We start from the raw sequence: 17,500 nt of genomic DNA, 5'->3' as shown, positions 1-17,500 counted from the left end.
AAAGCCATCGATCATGTGACCCCATTCATTCCTATGGGAAGACTCAGTAACCTATTTGAAGGCCAGGTTTGTCCACTTCCTGAACTAGAGTCTCCTGGATACAGAACATGTGCAGTTAGTCCTCATTCAGTAAGTGGCGTTGCAGGCTGTCTCAGTGTTGACCCCTGTCATTGAGTAACTCAAGTTGAAGGCCGACCAGGGTACTGCAAGCTGCCATTAGTAGCTACAATTACCCTTACAACTTATTATGTGTACAATTTGTACAATAATCGGTTCAAGGACATACTTCTGGTGTATTAGAAGCAATATTTGGTACCGTGATAATTTTTTAAAATGAAGATTGCCATTTTTCCGTTCACTATAATTGGGGATACTGTTTTCTACTTACAAGGCCTGCAATACTGCGGTCGGGCTTGAACCTCCGTGGCTTCAACGAGAGGGGGCAGTTGTTCTCCCCCTGATTAGATGGCATCTCTACTGCCCCCTGGGGGTAAAGGATGTCAGTCTAACCCTAACAACCAATCACTGAGCTGAGCTGTGTCACCTGACCTCACAGAGACATACAGAGCCTCTGGACTCCCTCCTCCCTCCCCCACCCTGTTCTAGAACTCTGGTATCTATGTTCTAGAGCTCTGAGAATATTCTGTGTTCTAGAACGATGAGAGTGTTCGGTTGAAGAGCTCTGAGAATGCTGATAGTTCTAGTCTTCAGTGTGTGTTCTACAATGTAGAGCTGAGTGTGTGTTCTACAGTGTAGAGCTGAGTGTGTGTTCTACAGTGTTCTAGAGCTGAGTGTGTGTTCTACAGTGTAGAGCTGAGTGTGTGTTCTAGAGCTGAGTATGTGTTCTACAGTGTTCTAGAGCTGAGTGTGTGTTCTAGAGTGTTCTAGAGCTAAATCTGTGTTCTATAGTTGAGTGTGTGTTCTACAGTGTAGAGTTGAGTGTGTGTTCTACAGTGCTCTAGAGCTGAGTGTGTGTTCTACAGTGTTCTAGAGCTGAGTGTGTGTTCTAGAGTGTTCTAGAGCTGAGTGTGTATTCTACAGTGTTCTAGAGCAGAGTGTGTGTTCTACAGTGTAGAGCTGTGTGTGTTCTATAGTGTTCTAGAGCTGAGTGTGTGTCTACAGTGTTCTAGAGCTGAGTGTGTGTTCTACACTTTTCTAGAGCTGAGTGTGTGTTCTACAGTGTTCTAGAGCTGAGTGTGTGTTCTACAGTGTAGACCTGAGTGTGTGTTCTACAGTGTTCTAGAGCTGAGTGTGTGTTCTACAGTGTAGAGCTGTGTGTGTTCTAGATTGTTCTAGAGCTGAGTGTGTGTTCTACAGTGTTCTAGATCTGAGTATGTGTTCTACAGTGTAGAGCTGAGTGTGTGTACTACAGTGTAGAGCTGAGTGTATGTTCTACAGTGTAGAGCTGAGTGTGTGTTCTACAGTGTTCTAGAGCTGAGTGTGTGTTCTACAGTGTAGAGCTGTGTGTGTTCTAGATTGTTCTAGAGCTGAGTGTGTGTTCTAGAGCTGAGTGTGTGTTCTACAGTGTAGAGCTGAGTGTGTGTTCTACAGTGTAGAGCTGAGTGTATGTTCTAGAACAATGAGAGTGTTCTGTGTTCTAGAGTGAGGCGGTAGTGACCTGGTTGACTGAGTGTCAGCTGCAGTTCTACACCACTCACCTCCTCACCGCTGGCTATGACCTAGACACCATAGGCCACATGACCCCCGAGGTAAGATGACCTCTGACCCCTACACCACGTGTCATCCCAACCTCTACCCCGGCATCCCGTATGTCCTATCTGTGGGGGCGTGGCCTCCTCCTGACCCCTGACCTGGTGATGTCATCATGACCCTCCTGTCTCTGTGACCTCTGACCCACTCTGAGTTGCCAATCACGCATCACTATTATTTACCGCTTCATTTGCATAAAGCTAATGTTTATTCATGTACATCAGTGAGGTGTGTGAGAGAGGATGAGTGTGTGTTAACTGTGTGTGTGTGTGTGTGTGTGTGTGTGTGTGTGTGTGTGTGTGTGTGTGTGTGTGTGTGTGTGTGTGTGTGTGTGTGTGTCTGTTTTTGTGTGTGTTTGTGTGTGTGTGTGTGTGTCTGTTTTGTGTGTGTGTGTGTTGTTTGTGTGTGTGTTTTTTGTGTGTGTGTGTGTGTGTGTGTGTGTGTGTCTGTTTCTGTGTGTGTGTGTGTCTGTTTTTGTGTGTGTGTGTGTCTGTTTGTGTAGGACCTGACAGCAATCGGTGTAACTAAACCAGGCCATCGTAAGAAGATGACATCAGAGATCAGCAAACTGCCGTCTGGTGACTGGCTACCTGACCACAAACCAGTAAGAACACATTCCGAGCCACCACCTTTGTCTTGAGACACAATACGTCTGAAGACACATGTTGAAGACTCCATGCCATGTCTTGAGACATTTGATATGTGTCTTCCAGACACTCTGGGCCATACCAATATTAATGAGGATATTCTGGGCCATACCAATATTAATGAGGATATTCTGGGCCATACCAATATTAATGAGGATATTCTGGGCCATACCAATATTAATGAGGATATTCTGGGCCATACCAATATTAATGAGGATATTCTGGGCCATACCAATATTAATGAGGATACTCTGGGCCACGGGGCGGTAGTCGTTTAGCTCAGTTACCTTAGCTTTCTTGGGAACAGGAACAATGGTGGCCCTCTTGAAGCATGTGGGAACAGCAGACTGGTATAGGGATTGATTGAATATGTCCGTAAACACACCGGCCAGCTGGTCTGCGCATGCTCTGAGGGCGCGGCTGGGGATGCCGTCTGGGCCTGCAGCCTTGCAAGGGTTAACACGTTTAAATGTCTTACTCACCTCGGCTGCAGTGAAGGAGAGACCGCATGTTTTCATTGCAGGCCGTGTCAGTGGCACTGTATTGTCCTCAAAGCGGGCAAAAAGTTATTTAGTCTGCCTGGGAGCAAGACATCCTGGTCCGTGACTGGGCTGGGTTTCTTCCTGTAGTCCGTGATTGACTGTAGACCCTGCCACATGCCTCTTGTGTCTGAGCCGTTGAATTGAGATTCTACTTTGTCTCTGTACTGACGCTTAGCTTGTTTGATAGCCTTGCGGAGGGAATAGCTGCACTGTTTGTATTCAGTCATGTTACCAGTCACCTTGCTCTGATTAAAAGCAGTGGTTCGCGCTTTCAGTTTCACGCGAATGCTGCCATCAATCCACGGTTTCTGGTTAGGGAATGTTTTAATCGTTGCTATGGGAACGACATCTTCAATGCACGTTCTAATGAACTCGCTCACCGAATCAGCGTATTCGTCAATATTGTTATCTGACGCAATACGAAACATGTCCCAGTCCACGTGATGGAAGCAGTCTTGGAGTGTGGAGTCAGCTTGGTCGGACCAGCGTTGGACAGACCTCAGCGTGGGAGCCTCTTGTTTTAGTTTCTGTCTGTAGGCAGGGATCAACAAAATGGAGACGTGGTCAGCTTTTCCGAAAGGGGGGCGGGGCAGGGCCTTATATGCGTCGCGGAAGTTAGAGTAACAATGATCCAAGGTCTTTCCACCCCTGGTTGCGCAATCGATATGCTGATAAAATTTAGGGAGTCTTGTTTTCAGATTAGCCTTGTTAAAATCCCCAGCTACAATGAATGCAGCCTCCGGATAAATCGTTTCCAGTTTGCAGAGAGTTAAATAAAGTTCGTTCAGAGCCATCGATGTGTCTGCTTGGGGGATATATACGGCTGTGATTATAATCGAAGAGAATTCTCTTGGTAGATAATGCGGTCTACATTTGATTGTGGGGAATTCTAAATCAGGTGAACAGAAGGATTTGAGTTCCTGTATGTTTCTTTCATCACACCATGTCACGTTGGCCATAAGGCATACGCCCCCGCCCCTCTTCTTACCAGAAAGATGTTTGTTTCTGTCGGCGCGATGCGTGGAGAAACCCGTTGGCTGCACCGCCTCGGATAGCGTCTCTCCAGTGAGCCATGTTTCCGTGAAGCAAAGAACGTTACAGTCTCTGATGTCCCTCTGGAATGCTACCCTTGCTCGGATTTCATCAACCTTGTTGTCAAGAGACTGGACATTGGCAAGAAGAATGCTAGGGAGTGGTGCACGGTGTGCCCGTCTCCAGAGTCTGACCAGAAGACCGCCTCGTTTCCCTCTTTTTCGGAGTCGTTTTTTTGGGTCGCTGCATGGAATCCACTCCGTTGTCCTGTTTGAAAGGCAGAACACAGGATCCGCGTCGCGAAAAACATATTCTTGGTCGTACTGATGGTGAGTTGACGCTGATCTTATATTCAGTAGTTCTTCTCGACTGTATGTAATGAAACCTAAGATGACCTGGGGTACTAATGTAAGAAATAACACGTAAAAAAACAAAAAACTGCATAGTTTCCTAGGAACGCGAAGCGAGGCGGCCATCTCTCTCGGCGCCGGAAATGAGGATATTCTGGGCCACACCAATATTAATGAGGATACTCTGGGCCATACCAATATTAATGAGGATATTCTGGGCCATACCAATATTAATGAGGATACTCTGGGCCATACCAATATTAATGAGGATACTCTGGGCCATATCAATATTAATGAGGATATTCTGGGCCATACCAATATTAATGAGGATACTCTGGGCCATACCAATATTAATGATGATACTCTGGGCCATAGTAATATTAATGAGGGTATTCTGGGCCATACTGATATTAATGATACCAATATTAGTGAGGATATTCTGGGCCATACCAATATAAATGAGGATACTCTGGGCCATACTGATATTAATGATACCAATATTAATGAGGATACTCTGGAATATACCAATATTAATGAGGATACTCTGGGCCATACCAATATTAATGAGGATACTCTGGGCCACACCAATATTAATGAGGATACTCTGGGCCATACCAATATTAATAAGGATACTCTGGGCCATACCAATATTAATGAGGATATTCTGGGCCATACTGATATTAATGAGGATACTCTGGAATATACCAATATTATACATTTGAGTAATCATACTAAATACATATGAACACATGTGTATATGTCCTAATATCTCTGTGTGTGTGTGTGTGTGTGTGTGTGTGTGTGTGTGTGTGTGTGTGTGTGTGTGTGTGTGTGTGTGTGTGTGTGTGTGTGTGTGTGTGTGTGTGTGTGTGGTTCTGTGTGTATGGCCAGCCTGGCAGAGTGGTTGTCAGCGATTGGGCTGAACCAGTACTACCAGGTTCTGGTGCAAAATGGATATGACAACATCGACTTCATCACTGAGATCAGCTGGGAGGACCTGAAGGAGATTGGCATCACCAAGCTGGGTAGGACACACGGGAGATAGACATCACCAAGCTGGTAGGACACACAGGAGATAGACATCACCAAGCTGGTAGGACACACGGGAGATAGACATCACCAAGCTGGTAGGACACACAGGAGATAGACATCACCAAGCTGGTAGGAGATAGACATCACCAAGCTGGTAGGACACACAGGAGATAGACATCACCAAGCTGGTAGGACACACAGGAGATAGACATCACCAAGCTGGTAGGAGATAGACATCACCAAGCTGGTAGGACACACAGGAGATAGACATCACCAAGCTGGTAGGAGATAGACATCACCAAGCTGGTAGGACACACAGGAGATAGACATCACCAAGCTGGTAGGAGATAGACATCACCAAGCTGGTAGGGCATCACCAAGCTGGTAGGAGATAGACATCACCAAGCTGGTAGGAGATAGACATCACCAAGCTGGTAGGAGATAGACACACAAGGGTAGGATCACACAAGCTGGTAGGACACACAGGAGATAGACATCACCAAGCTGGTAGGAGAGAGATAGACATCACCAAGCTGGTAGGACACACAGGAGATAGACATCACCAAGCTGGTAGGGCACACAGGAGATAGACATCACCAAGCTGGTAGGAGATAGACATCACCAAGCTGGTAGGGCACACAGGAGATAGACATCACCAAGCTGGTAGGACACACAGGAGATAGACATCACCAAGCTGGGTAGCTTGAAAGGTTCTAGATACATGGACACAGAGAGACAGATTATCAGAGATGTTTTAAAGGACACAGAGAGACAGATTATCAGAGATATATTAAAGGACACAGAGAGACAGATTATCAGAGATGTTTTAAAGGACACAGAGAGACAGATTATCAGAGATATATTAAAGGACACAGAGAGACAGATTATCAGAGATGTATTCAAGGACACAGAGAGACAGATTATCAGAGATGTTTTAAAGGACACAGAGAGACAGATTATCGGAGATATTTTAAAGGACACAGAGAGACAGATTATCAGAGATATATTAAAGGACACAGAGAGACAGATTATCAGAGATATATTAAAGGACACAGAGAGAGAGATTATCAGAGATATATTAAAGGACACAGAGAGACAGATTATCAGAGATGTTTTAAAGGACACAGAGAGACAGATTATCAGAGATGTATTAAAGGACACAGAGAGACAGATTATCAGAGATGTTTTAAAGGACACAGAGAGACAGATTATCAGAGATGTTTTAAAGGACACAGAGAGACAGATTATCAGAGATATATTAAAGGACACAGAGAGACAGATTATCAGAGATATATTAAAGGACACAGAGAGACAGATTATCAGAGATGTTTTAAAGGACACAGAGAGACAGATTATCAGAGATGTTTTAAAGGACACAGAGAGACAGATTATCAGAGATGTTTTAAAGGACACAGAGAGACAGATTATCAGAGATATATTAAAGGACACAGAGAGACAGATTATCAGAGATATATTAAAGGACACAGAGAGACAGATTATCAGAGATGTTTTAAAGGACACAGAGAGACAGATTATCAGAGATGTTTTAAAGGACACAGAGAGACAGATTATCAGAGATGTTTTAAAGGACACAGAGAGACAGATTATCAGAGATGTTTTAAAGGACACAGAGAGACAGATTATCAGAGATGTTTTAAGGGTACCATGTATTAAAGCAATATCAAGACTCCAAACGCCTGCGGAACACCTTACATTTTAGAGGGATGGTTGAATATGAGAAGATGTTGAAATGTTGTACATTTTACTATTTTACTCCCCCGTCTCTCTGTGTCTGTCTGTCTCACTCTCTCTCTGTGTGTGTGTCTCTCGCTCTGTCTCTGTCTGTTTCTCGCTCTCTTTCTTTCTCTCTGCTTCTCTCTGTCTCTTTCTTGCTCTGTCTCTGTCTCTGTCGGCCTCTCTCTGTGTGTCTCTCTGTCTCTCTCTCTGCCTCTCTCTCTCCCTCTGTCTCTGTCTCTCTCTACCTCTCACTGTGTCTCTCTCGCTCTGTCTCTCTCTCTCTTTCTCTCTCGCTCTCTCTGTTTGTGTCTCTCTGTCTCGCTTTCTCTCTCTCTGTGTGTGTCTCTCTGTCTCTCTCTCTCTCTTGCTCTATGTCTCTCTGTCTCTCTTTCTCTCTCTCTGTGTGTGTCTCTCTGTCTCTCTCTGTCTCTGTGTCTCTCTCGCTCTATGTCTCTCTGTATCTGTCTCTCTCTCTGTCTTTCTCTCTCCCAGGCCACCAAAAGAAGATGATGTTAGCAGTGAGGAGACTGGGGAAGTTCCAGAGAGGAGAGAGTATCTCTCAGCCTTCTACCCCTCCTTCTGGCTCCACCCCTCCATCCTCCTCCACTCCTCCCCCCTCTACCCCACTTCCCTCCACTGGGAGGGGTCAGAGGCCCCCCCTCACTAAACCGCGGCCAGGGATTGAGTCCCCAACACACACACCCTCCCCACCTCACACTCCCACAAAGACCCACAAGGCTCGAGCCCACCCCTCCACCCAGCCCCCGCCAGCTGATTCGCCAGTCCAAGAAGGGGGTGTGTCTGTTCCTTTACTCTGTCTGCCAATGGAGGAGGAGCATCGGCGAACTCACAGCCTGATTGGCTACTCGGGGTACGAAGCCGATGCCCTCTCAGTTACAGACTTCGCCCCTAGATACGCCACGGTCTGCCGCAGCAGCTCGGCTCAACGCTCCGACCCCAATGACGCAACTGTCAACCGCAGCCAATCATCAGTCACGCTGCGGCCCAGGAGGAAAGGCCGGCCCCCGACTCCGCCCAAACGGTCGTGTTCCTCCATCTCCGGGGGCGACGGGCTGGGGGAGGGGCTGGGGGTAGTAGGGATCAGGGAGAGGAGAGCCAGCGACTGTGGAGGGCTGGCGGAGAGGAGGGGGGAGGGGGGGCTGGTGAGGTCAGAGGGGGCGGGGGGGAGCGTCCGGAGCATCGCCGCCATGTTGGAGACATCGATGGGAGGAGTTGGTCCTGGAGGGGGAGGGGCCAAGACCCTGCCCAGAACCATGGGTGGCAGAGGCAGCTACCTCAACCCTACACAGGTCAGTCAGTCTGTCTGTCTGTCTGTCTGTCTTCAACACCCACCATCTCATGTTCAGATACAATAAACCTCTGACAAATTAAGCTAATTGATTGCACCCAAATTGGCCATTTTAATGAATAGGATTCAGATTATATTCATTAATATAGGACCCAACATCTGATTGGACCAAACTAGTTCCAACCGCTAAACCAGACATGGTCAAAGCCCCCTCCCTACCTTAGAGGTCAAAGCCACCTACCCTAGGGGTCAAAGCCCCCTACCCTAGGGGTCAAAGCCCCCAACCCTAGGGGTCAAAGCCCCCTACCCTAGGGGTCAAAGCCCCCTACCCTAGGGGTCAAAGGACCCAACCCTAGGGGTCAAAACCCCCTACCCTAGGGGTCAAAGCCCCCAACCCTAGGGGCCAATCCCACCCACAGACCCCAACCCTAGGGGCCAAGCCCACCCACAGACCCTACCCTAGGGGCCAAACCCACCCACAGACCCTACCCTAGGGGCCAAGCCCACCCACAGACTCCTACCCTAGGGGCCAAACCCACCCACAGACCCTACCCTAGGGGCCAAGCCCACCCACAGACCCTACCCTAGGGGCCAAGCCCACCCACAGACCCCTACCCTAGGGGCCAATCCCACCCACAGACCCCTACCCTAGGGGCCAAACCCACCCACAGACCCCTACCCTAGGGGCCAAACCCACCCACAGACCCTACCCTAGGGGCCAAGCCCACCCACAGACCCCTACCCTAGGGGCCAAACCCACCCACAGACCCTACCCTAGGGGCCAAGCCCACCCACAGACCCTACCCTAGGGGCCAAGCCCACCCACAGACCCCTACCCTAGGGGTCAATCCCACCCACAGACCCCTACCCTAGGGGCCAATCCCGCCCACAGACCCCTACCCTAGGGGCCAAACCCACCCACAGACCCCTACCCTAGGGGCCAAACCCACCCACAGCCCCCTACCCTAGGGGCCAAGCCCACCCACAGACCCCTACCCTAGGGGCCAATCCCGCCCCACAGACCCCTACCCTAGGGGCCAAACCCACCCACAGCCTCCTACCCTAGGGGCCAAGCCCACCCACAGACCCCTACCCTAGGGGCCAATCCCGCCCACAGACCCCTACCCTAGGGGTCAATCCCACCCACAGACCCTACCCTAGGGGCCAAACCCACCCACAGACCCCGACCCTAGGGGCCAAACCCACCCACAGACCCCTACCCTAGGGGCTAATCCCACCCACAGACCCCGACCCTAGGGGCCAAACCCACCCACAGACCCCTACCCTAGGGGCCAATCCCACCCCATGTGTAATCATCGCCAGGCCGGGTCAGGTGGTCTGGGGTCTCATGTGTAATCATCGCCAGGCCGGGTCAGGTGGTCTGGGGTCTCATGTGTAATGTGTGTATAATCCGCCAGGTTAGTCCGGCGGCGTTGCGTCGTCAGGCCGGGTCAGGTGGTCTCGGGTCTGATGATGATATCATGAATCGCCGTCGGACCATCAGCGGTCCGCTCACCGACCAGACAGACTCCGCCCAGATCCAGTCCCCGTGGCAACACACTGAGCTACGCCCAGAACCCCGCCCACGCTCCACGGTCGTCACGCCAACAGGAGAAGGGCTTATTACGGATGGAACAGCAACCATCAACCGAAGGTTCACCAGTCTAACTCTACCAGTCTAACTCTACCAGTCTAACTCTACCAGTCTAACTCTACCAGTCTAACTCTACCAGTCTAACTCTACCAGTCTAACTCTACCAGTCTAACTCTACCAGTCTAACTCTAACTCTACCAGTCTAACTCTACCAGTCTAACTCTACCAGTCTAACTCTACCAGTCTAACTCTACCAGTCTAACTCTACCAGTCTAACTCTACCAGTCTAACTCTACCAGTCTAACTCTACCAGTCTAACTCTACCAGTCTAACTCTACCAGTCTAACTCTACCAGTCTAACTCTAAGTCTAACTCTACCAGTCTAGTCTAACTCTACCAGTCTAACTCTACCAGTCTCTATCAGTCTAACTCTACTCAGTCTAACTCTACCAGTCTAACTCTACCAGTCTAACTCTACCAGTCTAACTCTACCAGTCTAACTCTATCAGTCTAACTCTACCAGTCTAACTCTAACAGTCTAACCAGTCTAACAGTCTAACTCTAACTCTAACCAGTCTACCAGTCTAACTCTACCAGTCTAACTCTACCAGTCTAACTCTACCAGTCTAACTCTACCAGTCTAACTCTACCAGTCTAACTCTACCAGTCTAACTCTCTAACTCTACCAGTCTAACTCTACCAGTCTAACTCTACCAGTCTAACTCTACCAGTCTAACTCTATCAGTCTAACTCTACCAGTCTAACTCTACCAGTCTAACTCTACCAGTCTAACTCTACCAGTCTAACTCTACCAGTCTAACTCTACCAGTCTAACTCTATCAGTCTAACTCTATCAGTCTAACTCTATCAGTCTAACTCTACCAGTCTAACTCTATCAGTCTAACTCTAACTCTACCAGTCTAACTCTACCAGTCTAACTCTACCAGTCTAACTCTATCAGTCTAACTCTACCAGTCTAACTCTACCAGTCTAACTCTATCAGTCTAACTCTACCAGTCTAACTCTAACTCTACCAGTCTACCAGTCTAACTCTACCAGTCTAACTCTACCAGTCTAACTCTACCAGTCTAACTCTACCAGTCTAACTTTACCAGTCTAACTCTACCAGTCTAACTCTACCTACCAGTCTAACTCTACCAGTCTAACTCTACCAGTCTAACTCTACCAGTCTAACTCTACCAGTCTAACTCTACCAGTCTAACTCTACCAGTCTAACTCTACCAGTCTAACTCTAACTCAGTCTAACTAACTCTCTACCAGTCTAACTCTACCAGTCTAACTCTACCAGTCTAACTCTATCAGTCTAACTCTACCAGTCTAACTCTATCAGTCTAACTCTACCAGTCTAACTCTACCAGTCTAACTCTACCAGTCTAACTCTACTCTACCAGTCTAACTCTATCAGTCTAACTCTACCAGTCTAACTCTACCAGTCTAACTCTACCAGTCTAACTCTACCAGTCTAACTCTACCAGTCTAACTCTACCAGTCTAACTCTACCAGTCTAACTCTACCAGTCTAACTCTACCAGTCTAACTCAGTCTAACTCTACCAGTCTAACTCTACCAGTCTAACTCTAACTCTAGTCTAACTCTACCAGTAACTCAGTCTAACTCTACCAGTCTAACTCTACCAGTCTACCAGTCTAACTCTAACTCAGTCTAACTCTATCAGTCTCTACCAGTCTAACTCTACAGTCTAGTCTAACTCTAACTCTACCAGTCTAACTCTACCAGTCTAACTCTACCAGTCTAACCAGTCTAACTCTACCAGTCTAACTCTAACTCAGTCTAACTCTAGTCAGTCTAAGTCTAACTCTACCAGTCTAACTCTACCAGTCTAACTCTACCAGTCTAACTCTATCAGTCTAACTCTACCAGTCTAACTCTAACTCTACCAGTCTAACTCTACCAGTCTAACTCTACCAGTCTAACTCTACCAGTCTAACTCTAGTCTAACTCTACCAGTCTAACTCTACCAGTCTAACTCTAGTCTAACTCTACCAGTCTAACTCTACAGTCTAACTCTACAGTCTAACTCTACCAGTCTAACTCTAACTCTAGTCTAACTCTAACTCTACCAGTCTAACTCTACCAGTCTAACTCCACCAGTCTAACTCTAGTCTAACTCTACCAGTCTAACTCTACCAGTCTAACTCTACCAGTCTAACTCTACCAGTCTAACTCTACCAGTCTAACTCTACCAGTCTAACTCTACCAGTCTAACTCTACCAGTCTAACTCTACCAGTCTAACTCTACCAGTCTAACTCTATCAGTCTAACTCTACCAGTCTAACTCTAACCAGTCTAACTCTACCAGTCTAACTCTACCAGTCTAACTCTACCAGTCTAACTCTATCAGTCTAACTCTACCAGTCTAACTCTACCAGTCTAACTCTATCAGTCTAACTCTATCAGTCTAACTCTACCAGTCTAACTCTACCAGTCTAACTCTATCAGTCTAACTCTAACTCTACCAGTCTATCTCTACCAGTCTAACTCCACCAGTCTAACTCTATCAGTCTAACTCTACCAGTCTAACTCTACCAGTCTAACTCTACCAGTCTAACTCTACCAGTCTAACTCTACCAGTCTAACTCTACCAGTCTAACTCTACCAGTCTAACTTTATCAGTCTAACTCTAACTCTACCAGTCTAACTCTACCAGTCTAACTCTACCAGTCTAACTCTACCAGTCTAACTCTACCAGTCTAACTCTACCAGTCTAACTCTACCAGTCTAACTCTACTCTACCAGTCTAACTCTACCAGTCTAACTCTACCAGTCTAACTACCAGTCTAACTCTACCAGTCTAACTCTACCAGTCTAACTCTACTATCAGTCTAACTCTACCAGTCTAACTTTATCACCAGTCTAACTCTACCAGTCTAACTCTATCAGTCTAACTCTACCAGTCTAACTCTACCAGTCTAACTCTACCAGTCTAACTCTATCAGTCTAACTCTACCAGTCTAACTCTACCAGTCTAACTCTATCAGTCTAACTCTACCAGTCTAACTCTACCAGTCTAACTCTATCAGTCTAACTCTACCAGTCTAACTCTACCAGTCTAACTCTACCAGTCTAACTCTACCAGTCTATCTCTACCAGTCTAACTCTACCAGTCTAACTCTATCAGTCTAACTCCACCAATCTAACTCCACCAGTCTAACTCTAACTCTATCAGTCTAACTCTATCAGTCTAACTCTACCAGTCTAACTCTACCAGTCTAACTCTACCAGTCTAACTCTACCAGTCTAACTTTATCAGTCCAACTCTACCAGTCTAACTCTAACTCTACCAGTCTAACTCTACCAGTCTAACTCTACCAGTCTAACTCTACTCTACCAGTCTAACTCTATCAGTCTAACTCTACCAGTCTAACTCTACCAGTCTAACTCTACCAGTCTAACTCTACCAGTCTAACTCTACCAGTCTATCTCTACCAGTCTAACTCTACCAGTCTAACTCTACCAGTCTAACTCTACCAGTCTAACTTTATCAGTCTAACTCTACCAGTCTAACTCTACCAGTCTAACTTTATCAGTCTAACTCTACCAGTCTAACTCTAACTCTACCAGTCTAACTCTACCAGTCTAACTCTATCAGTCTAACTCTAACTCTACCAGTCTATCTCTACCAGTCTAACTCCACCAGTCTAACTCTAACTCTATCAGTCTAACTCTAACTCTATCAGTCTAACTCTACCAGTCTAACTTTATCAGTCTAACTCCACCAGTCTAACTCTAACTCTACCAGTCTAACTCTATCAGTCCAACTCTACCAGTCTAACTTTATCAGTCTAACTCTACCAGTCTAACTCTAACTCTACCAGTCTAACTCTACCAGTCTAACTCTATCAGTCTAACTCTAACTCTACCAGTCTATCTCTACCAGTCTAACTCCACCAGTCTAACTCTATCAGTCTAACTCTACCAGTCTAACTCTACCAGTCTAACTCTACCAGTCTAACTCTACCAGTCTAACTCTACCAGTCTAACTCTACCAGTCTAACTCTACCAGTCTAACTCTACCAGTCTAACTCTATCAGTCTAACTCTAACTCTACCAGTCTAACTCTACCAGTCTAACTCTACCAGTCTAACTCTACCAGTCTAACTCTACCAGTCTAACTCTACCAGTCTAACTCTACCAGTCTAACTCTACCAGTCTAACTCTACTCAGTCTAACTCTACCAGTCTAACTCTACCAGTCTAACTCTACCAGTCTAACTCTACTCTACCAGTCTAACTCTATCAGTCTAACTCTACCAGTCTAACTCTACCAGTCTAACTCTATCAGTCTAACTCTAACTCTACCAGTCTATCTCTACCAGTCTAACTTTATCAGTCTAACTCTAACTCTACCAGTCTAACTCTACCAGTCTACCTCTACCAGTCTAACTCTACCAGTCTAACTCTACCAGTCTAACTCTACCAGTCTAACTCTACCAGTCTAACTCTACTCTACCAGTCTAACTCTACCAGTCTAACTCTACCAGTCTAACTCTACCAGTCTAGTCTAACTCTACCTACCAGTCTAACTCTACAGTCTAACTCTACCAGTCTAACTCTACCAGTCTAACTCTACCAGTCTAACTCTACCAGTCTAACTCTACCAGTCTAACTCTACCAGTCTAACTCTACTCTACCAGTCTAACTCTACCAGTCTAACTCTACCAGTCTAACTCTACCAGTCTTACTCTACCAGTCTAACTCTACCAGTCTAACTCTACTCTACCAGTCTAACTCTACCAGTCTGTAACAGTTACAATTATATTTATCACTTTAACAGTTATACAGATTATAGTTGATTGATATATCTAAAAGTCAATCTGATTGGTGCCCAGGAGAAAGCCCCACCCCCCCAACTATTCTGACGCAGAGAAGTTCCATCTGACGGAGACAGACACCATTCGGCGACGCCCACGCAGCCGCGAGCACAGCAATGACCAATCAGACAACTGCACAACCAGCAGCAGCCAACCAGAGATTAGCACAACCAGCGTCGACCAACCAGCGAGCGCTACACCTGGCAGCGGCCAAACAGACAGCAGCAGGAAGAGCGTTGACCAACCAGAGAGCAGCATTGACCAATTGCATTGCAGCCAGTTGGCCCCCCAGCAGGTGAACGGAGGGGTCGACCAATCACACCGCATCATCCTGCGGATGCGGCCCGGGTCGGAGGCTGAGGGGGAGGTGGCCTCTCGCAGGGAGAGCTGTGATAGGCCAGAAGTCAGGAAGCCGCTGAAGCCGCCGGTGTCGCCCAAACCCTCGATGGCGGCCGTGAGGAGACAGCAGCAGGACCCCCCCACCCCGACCAGACGCGTCCCCTTGCCTGGGCCTGAAGCTGACAGTCCTGGTGAGTTTAACCCTAATCCTTGACCCCTGACCTCTGAACCTAACCCAGACCAGACCCCTTACCTCTGACCTCTAAACCTAACCCCGACCAGACTTGTCCCCTTACATGGGCCTGAACCTGACAGTCCTGGTGAGTTTAACCCTATCCCTGACCTCTAAACCCAACCCTGACCCCTGACCTCTAAACCTAACCCTGACCTCTGACCTCTAAACCCAGACCAGACAAGTCCCCGTACCTGGGCTTGAAGCTGACAGTCCTGGTGAGTTTAACCCTCATCCCTGACCTCTGAACCTAACCCCGACCAGACAAGTCCCCTTACCTGGACCTGAAGCTGACAGTCCTGGTGAGTTTAACCCTAATCCTTGACCTCTGAACCTAACCCCGACCAGACAAGTCCCCTTACCTGGACCTGAAGCTGACAGTCCTGGTGAGTTTAACCCTAATCCTTGACCTCTGAACCTAACCCCGACCAGACAAGTCCCCTTACCTGGACCTGAAGCTGACAGTCCTGGTGAGTTTAACCCTAATCCCTGACCCCTGACCTCTAAACCTAACCCAGACCAGACAAGTCCCCTTACCTGGGCCTGAAGCTGATAGTCCTGGTGAGTTTAACCATAATCCCTGACCCCTGACCTCTAAACCCAACCCAGACCAGACAAGACCCCTTACCTGGGCCTGAAGCTGACCGTCCTGGTGAGTTTAACCCTATCCCTGACCTCTGACCTCTAAACCGTTTTTTTCTCTGTTTTTTTCCCCAGCAGATCCGAGGTGGATGCCTCCCCCAGTCTCCTTCAAACCCTGCCCTCCTCCCACCGGTCCTAAACCCACCAAACCCTCACTCTCCTCCCCCACCCCTCTCCCTAGACCTCTCCCTGTCCCAGACACCCTCACCCCTCCCTCCCTGTCCCCTGTCCCCCCCTACACCTCCTCCTCCTCTCCCGCCACCAGCCCCTCCACTCCCCAGACCCCCTCCACCCCCGGTTCCACCCCCCACCCCGTCAAGCCTCCCCGCTCCTCTATTTCTGGCCTCTCTGTCGACCTGCTGGTGGGGAGGGAGGGGGAGGAGAGGGAGGAGAGAGGGAGGGAGGAAGAAAGACTAAAAGAGGACCGGAGAGAAGTTGAGAAGGTGGAGGAGGAGAAGAGAGTTGAGAGGAGGAGAGAGAAGGAGGAGGTGGAGGAGGAGAGGAGAGTTGAGAGAAGGAGAGAGAAGGAGGAGGAGAGGAGAGTTGAGAGAAGGAGAGAGAAGGAGGAGGAGAGAAGAGTTGAGAGAAGGAGAGAGACAGAGGAGGTGGAGAGGAGAGTTGAGAGAAGGAGAGAGAAGGAGGAGGAGCAGACCAAGGAGGAGGCTCCAGCCCAAGTAGGGGAGGAGGAGGAAGAAGAGGAGGTGCATCATCTGAGGTTGGAGGAGACCAGCGCCTCCCTAGCTGCAGCTCTGGAAGCTGTGGAGCAGAAGATTAACCAGGATCACACACACAACCAGTGAGGAGACACACACACACACACAGCCAGTGAGGAGACACACACACACACAGCCAGTGAGGAGACACACACCAGCCAGTGAGGAGACACACACACACACACACACACAGCCAGTGAGGAGACACACACACACACAGCCAGTGAGGAGACACACACACACACACAACCAGTGAGGAGACACACACACACACACACACAGCCAGTGAGGAGACACACACAGCCAGTGAGGAGACACACACACACACACACACAGTGAGGAGACACACACACACACACAGCCAGTGAGGAGACACACACACACACACAGCCAGTGAGGAGACACACACACACACACAGCCAGTGAGGAGACACACACACACACACAGCCAGTGAGGAGACACACACACACACACAGCCAGTGAGGAGACACACACACACACACACCAGTGATTAGACACACACACACACACACAGTGATTAGACACACACACACACACAGTGAGGAGACACACACACACACACACAACCAGTGAGGAGACACACACACACACACAGCCAGTGAGGAGACACACACACACACACAACCAGTGATTAGACACACACAGGAGACACACACACACACAACCAGTGAGGAGACACACACACACACACCAGTGAGGAGACACACACACACACACACACACACACACACACACACACACCAGTGAG

General features: G+C 48.1%; 1 protein-coding gene across 1 annotated transcript in view; it reads left to right on the top strand.

Moving 5' to 3' along the window:
* si:dkeyp-9d4.3 (caskin-1) overlaps positions 1–17,500 on the top strand; it is a 102,840-nt gene that overhangs the window by 82,828 nt on the left and 2,512 nt on the right. The window contains exons 15-23 of the mRNA XM_042315711.1: positions 1,602–1,709; positions 2,213–2,313; positions 5,167–5,306; positions 7,543–8,360; positions 9,778–10,013; positions 14,823–15,334; positions 16,093–16,205; positions 16,299–16,379; positions 16,647–16,813. Coding sequence (XP_042171645.1) covers positions 1,602–1,709; positions 2,213–2,313; positions 5,167–5,306; positions 7,543–8,360; positions 9,778–10,013; positions 14,823–15,334; positions 16,093–16,205; positions 16,299–16,379; positions 16,647–16,813 — 2,276 coding nt within the window. The remainder of the gene's footprint in view (positions 1–1,601; positions 1,710–2,212; positions 2,314–5,166; positions 5,307–7,542; positions 8,361–9,777; positions 10,014–14,822; positions 15,335–16,092; positions 16,206–16,298; positions 16,380–16,646; positions 16,814–17,500) is intronic.

Source organism: Oncorhynchus tshawytscha, unplaced genomic scaffold, assembly GCF_018296145.1.
Source record: "Oncorhynchus tshawytscha isolate Ot180627B unplaced genomic scaffold, Otsh_v2.0 Un_contig_3205_pilon_pilon, whole genome shotgun sequence".
In the NCBI taxonomy this organism is placed as follows: Eukaryota; Metazoa; Chordata; class Actinopteri; order Salmoniformes; family Salmonidae; genus Oncorhynchus; species Oncorhynchus tshawytscha.
Note: the sequence above shows the minus strand (reverse complement) of the source record. Positions and strands in the feature narration are given on the sequence as shown.